The sequence below is a fragment of the Stigmatopora argus genome, chromosome 21, assembly GCF_051989625.1.
Source record: "Stigmatopora argus isolate UIUO_Sarg chromosome 21, RoL_Sarg_1.0, whole genome shotgun sequence".
Classification (NCBI taxonomy): Eukaryota; Metazoa; Chordata; class Actinopteri; order Syngnathiformes; family Syngnathidae; genus Stigmatopora; species Stigmatopora argus.
In genome coordinates, this window is record NC_135407.1 from 12021299 (window position 1) to 12027298 (window position 6000).

Sequence of the window (6000 nt, forward strand, 5' to 3'; positions counted from 1 at the left end):
GATTATTTGATTCAGGTGTGTTGGTGGAGGGAGATATGGAAAACAGACCGGATTGTGGCTCTCGAGGACCGGAGTTGGCCACCCCTGGACTACACCATACCAGAAACCCTCGAACTGGGGATCAGAACAATGTAGGATACTGATACTGGAGAAACACGGCCAGTGGGAAGTGGGTGTAAAAGTCAAGCCTCATTGGAAGTTAATGAATTATGACTTCCGCCCAATAGTGGACAGGTCAAAAGGGAATCGAACGGAAGGAAAGATATCGCTTTTAAGTGATCTTGTTGATCAAACAGGGCCACAATTATCAACGCGGCCAATGAGGCGTATACTTGAGCTACTTCCGGCTGATAATGCTATGCGATTCACAGCTGATGCCACTCAGAAACCTCAATCAGGCGCTTATAGTGTGGCTATGACTGTAAGGGCAAACGTCGTGCCTAACAAAATATATTTGTCTAATGTGACAATGACTTCGGTAGTGACTTCAGCGATGGTAACAGCACCAACGACTGATCCGACTGCAGTTTATGATGACTATTGTTTAGATGACACTGGAAATGTCTCAGACCATGTTGTTATTTCTTCTTTTAGTAAAGTTAGGCCAAGAACTTTTGAACCAGAGGAAGAAATTGGTTGCGAACGAGCAAGGAAAAATGGATGGTATGAATGGATTTGGTATAGCATTAAAGAAATGAGCAATGTATAGCATGTTCGGCAGCCCCAATGAAACTGCTTTAAAAACATGCAGAAGAACAGAGGAAATAGTGCAGAAAAGGAGGGTGGACACAGGAAAAGCAAGGGAATAGACATTTCTCATAGCCATTGTGCACTATTCAATGCAGAATGATTTACGGCTCAAAGAAAACAGTTGATGAATCCGCTACCCTCAAGTGCTAACACAAAGGTATGTACCAAATATGGGCTCACCACGGCCTCAGAGGGCCCTCCCCCAAAACATGAAGTTGATAGAAATGGAGAATATGAATGTTTTGCAAGTGGTGGATTTCAGAGTGAGGGGCAGCAAAGAGTACAAGTGGGCAATATAATAGTGAAATGTAATGTAATTTGTGTTTTATCTTGGTTCCCACATGCAGAGATGACCCCTACCTTTGTCACACTGTCGGTATGGTATGAGAATCCAGGTCCAATATATCAGTCGTGCTATAACATAACAATGACAATACCGCATCTTCGATTCATGGGCGTACAGAAAACAGCCATAGCCTATAGCTACCGGATGTGCGACAATGATACATTACGGAATGCTCATCTGCCGCGCTGGATTGGGCTGTGCACCCTGTTAAGGATGAAAATGTCTGATAAAGTAATGTATAAGGGAGTAGGTGGACTTCTCAACACCACAAGAGAGAATAGGTTTAGTAGGTCATATGTTCCTGGCTCTCAGGTATATTTTGATTCAATTGGACAACCAAGGGGGTTCAAAGCTAGAAGTGAAATGAAGTCAGGGTTTGAGTCCATACTCCTTTGGATTACTCCAAATCAAAATACAGAGGGGATCAATTATGTATATTATAATCAGCAGAATTTTGCTTTGTAGTGTGATACCCATTCTGAAGAAACTTCTAAAGAAAACTGTTGCAAAGCAGATGACTACAGTTGCGGTTACCAAGGTGGCAGAGGTACAGATGGCGCAACTAATATACGAACAGCCTGATCTGTTTCCAAATTCAGATGACTTGGAGGATGGGGACAGTGACTTATAGTCTATGCGGCAGAGGAGGTATGACGAGACTGACACCTAAACGATCTGCACCTGTGACTATTTACCACTAAGATTGCTGAGAGGGATCAGCAAGCAGATATTCCTGCACACATAGTAACCAACCGCTTCATATAAGCTAAATATCGAGACATCTATCAGACATATACAACTTAAGCAATGACAGTACTCAACCATTATCAGAGTTTGATGCCTTTTAGCGTAATCTTACGGTTTACACTTCTCAGGACAGTTCATTAGTCACATTTTACCCAGTATACTCGGTTGAAGACCATAATATTCACATTCACACCTATTATGTACACACTAGCACACAATTAGCGATAGACACTGGTAGTCAGGCGGAATAGGCAGGTGAAAGAATGCTCGGAGCCCTCCGGGAAGAGTCTTCCGGCGGGACGAGCCATCCGGAGACAAGCTTGGCAGGTCGAGTCAACCAGAGGAGACTTCCTGCGGGACGAACCATACACTGAGGGACATCATGAGAGCAGCAGGCTACCGCGAGGGGCAACAACTTCCGTTCATGAGGCTGGCGATGGAGAAGAGGTTGAGCAAGCACCCAACTCCTGCATGTGGCGTACCAAGCCATGACCCCAAGATAACGAGGGACGACTTTCCTGACCTGGCGTCCTTCCAGTGGACACTGTACTGATCATTGGCGAGTGATCGAATGAGAAGCCTGTGATTAATGTTGACCAAAAGAATGTTGTTTCTTGTGGTATCATGCTTTTTCTGTCACTTGCATTTTTTCTTTCCTGCTTTTTTGTGTTAACTCTGTGTTTTGCAGATTTATAGTGGTGTGTGGCAGTCACATCATATTTCACCCTCCCAATGAAAATGTACAAGCAATGGGTGCTAAAATTAACACAACCCCTAGAGCCAAGGATGCTCTTGAAAATTACATACGTCCATGCAGCCAACCGATTGACCAAAAGATGCAAAAGAGCACTACATGACATACAAATCCTTGATGTATTTGAATACAATCCAAATCCAACCATATGTGATAAACAACACAAAACATTGGTATTGGCATATGATTCTGAAAAACCGGTAACAACTTTCCAATTTGAACTGTGTAGAACAAAACATACTTCAGGAATAGGATGTTCTGGAAATGGTAGGAATTTTCAAAAATTACCTCTCTATCTTTGTATCTTGAAATATGCAATGGATAGTTGCTTCCACAATATTTCTTACCCTTAATTTTGTCATAAATTGTCTGAAGGGAATTGGAAACCAAATTTAAGTGTATATATATATGTGTGTATATATGTGTATATATATATATATATATATATATATATATATATGTGTATATATACATATATATATATATATATATATATATATATATATATATATATATATATATATATATATATCAGTGGCGGGCAGTGCATTTTCTGGTAGCGCCTTCAACGTATCAATCCAACCCCCAAAAACTATTTTATGGCTATAAAACCTCTACTGCAGCTACAGCTGCGACACATAAAAAATAATCAATAAATTAATGCACAAAAATAGGGTAAAATCCACTTCCTAGCAGCATTTCATGATTAAATACAAATACTGGAGCTTTTGAGACTTTACAACCAGGCCAGGGGGGTGATTTTTCCCGGGAAAAGACAGCGATGGATGTCAATGGTGAAACGCCAAAAATTAAACTGGGGTAAAATCCACTTCCTAGCAGCATTTTGTGATTAAATGCAAACACTGGAGCTTAAATACAAAAACTGGAGCAGAACTTGGCCCACAATTGAAATATTATTTAGGGATATAGCCATATTTTACTCACCAAAAATTCTTTTTACACAATATCCATCCTCCTTTCTTTCTTCCTTCTTTCCTATCGCCATTGAAGCTAATGATGAAAGTCGAGCCTGTCCTGTCATATTTCCGGCATAGTCCGTTTTGAAAATAGCTTTAAATCAACACAACAATATACTATTTGCTTGTGGAGCTAAGTTAGCGCGCTGAAAGTGCCGCACACACCATTTTCCCGGCTGTAACCGGTTTGCTAGCTTCGGAGTTGACCGCCCTTTCTTAATGATGTCTATTTTTTTCTGGAAAAGTCCGTCTGGAAAATAGCTTTGTAAGCAAACAGAATCCATTTGTTTTTGCTTCTGTCGGCCATTGTGGGTGGAGTTTGCGATCTCGGCTGCCTCGGGTACTGCTTTGGCCCACCTACTAGCCAATCATAGTTTGTGAAATGACATGTCCCAGCCAGCAAAATGCTAACGCCTATGAAAAATCATTGTGGGGTTGCCAACTCGAAATCTGATTGGTTAAAAGCAACAGTCTAGTTTAATGCAGCAGAGCCCGCAAGAACTGATTGTGAAGGCTTTGAGGCAGATCTGATCTGGCCACAAATAATGGCTGAAATGTGATTGGTTAAATGTTTCAATATGAAAACACACATCTGGAAGCAGTGCAACCAGGGGGAAAAGCAATGAAAGGAAGCTAACAGACCATTTGGAATAATAAGTATTGATGGACAAAATATAATATGATTCAGATATTTCTTAGGCCAGCAGAGAAGGCCTTGAAGGCCCTGACGGCCCGCCACTGATATATATATATATATATACATATATATATATATACATATATATATATATATATATATATATATATATATATATATATATATATATATATATATATATACATATATATATATATATATATATATATATATATATATACATACAATAGTGTATATAGTATGTACAACAATTTTCATTTTTTGCCTCTTGTCTTTTTTTAAACAGATTACAAGTCTCCATGCCACAAATTCAGAGATTGTCAAATCTGGGAGCCACAAATCTCAACTCAAACTTACAAGGACAGAAAACAGTAAGGACTTGTCCATAAGTAGGCTGTTGTTAGAGACTCTGCAAGTTAAGGAGAACAACACAGCACTGGACCTTCATTACGATACCCCACAGCCCTATTCAGAGCAAGATCTGTGGGAATGGTTGAGAAACTCTACAGATATACATGGATCACACCCTCGGCCCAAAAGGCGGCCCATGGTTAAAACTGGAAAGTTTAAAAAGATGTTTGGCTGGGGGGACTTCCACTCTAATATAAAGACAGTCAAACTCAACCTGTTGATCACTGGTAAGATTGTTGATCATGGCAATGGCACATTTAGTGTCTATTTTCGCCACAACTCTACAGGCCAGGGCAATGTATCTGTTAGTTTGGTCCCTCCAACTAAAATAGTGGAGTTCGATGTCATGGCACAAGAATCGGTCATTGATGCCAAAGACTCGAAGTCCTTCAATTGCCGCATTGAGTATGAGAAGGTGGAGAAGGGTGCCAAGAACACACTTTGCAATTTTGACCCATCCAAGATATGTTACCAGGAACAAACCCAGAGTCATGTTTCCTGGCTTTGCTCAAAACCTTTTAAAGTGATCTGCATCTTCATTTCCTTCTATAGCACTGACTACAAGTTGGTGCAAAAAGTTTGTCCAGACTACAATTACCATAGTGACACTCCCTATTTTCCATCTGGCTGATATTTGAATAAAAACAAATGCAATATTTTTGACAAGTTAAAGACAGACAAGAACTTCAAACTACTACAGAGAAAAGTGTTTCAAACCATCTTCAATTTATTGAGTTGCTCTTCTAAAGTTTCAAGAAATTTAAAGAGTTGAACTTTACCTTGACTGCTAAATCTGTGAAACACAAAAATGTAACATTAATGAGCCGATTATATGTCATTCCCCATGCCTCAGGAACACCTGTTTCATTGATTTACATATTTCAAAGGTTACTTGATGTGTTGTTGGATTAATTTATTGATTTTCCTACTGACTTATTTGACACCAACACGACACAATAAGAGGTATTTTGTGAACAATCTATTGAGATCCAATATATAAATGTTTTTACAATGTTGTCAGATAAGATTACTATGTCATTATGTTGTCATTCCTGCAAATTGTTTATTATCACATCCAAAATCATATTATTACACTGAAGCTAAATACTAAATACATTGCCTGAAAAAATGTCATTTAAGTATTTTATTCTATTGGGTCATCTGTGTATGGTTAGAAATTAAAGTTGCAGTTTAACTTATTCACTGACAACCATTTTCAAAGCAACCAAGCCACATTTGATCGTCATTTCATAGCATTTTGACATAGATTTTTCTAGACCCACACAATAACCAATATCCTTTTATTTAAGTAAAAACATACAAGTTTAAAACACTTTTTCAAGAGTGACCTAAGACA

General features: G+C 39.0%; 1 protein-coding gene across 2 annotated transcripts in view; it reads left to right on the plus strand.

Annotated features, from left to right (window-relative positions):
* nxph1 (neurexophilin 1) overlaps positions 1 to 5777 on the plus strand; it is a 34864-nt gene extending 29087 nt beyond the window's left edge. For both annotated transcript variants that reach the window (XM_077590454.1, XM_077590453.1), the window contains one exon: positions 4519 to 5777. In XM_077590454.1, the coding sequence (XP_077446580.1) occupies positions 4519 to 5274 (756 nt within the window). In that variant the 3' untranslated portion in view covers positions 5275 to 5777. The remainder of the gene's footprint in view (positions 1 to 4518) is intronic.
* Positions 5778 to 6000: the final 223 nt, after the last annotated feature.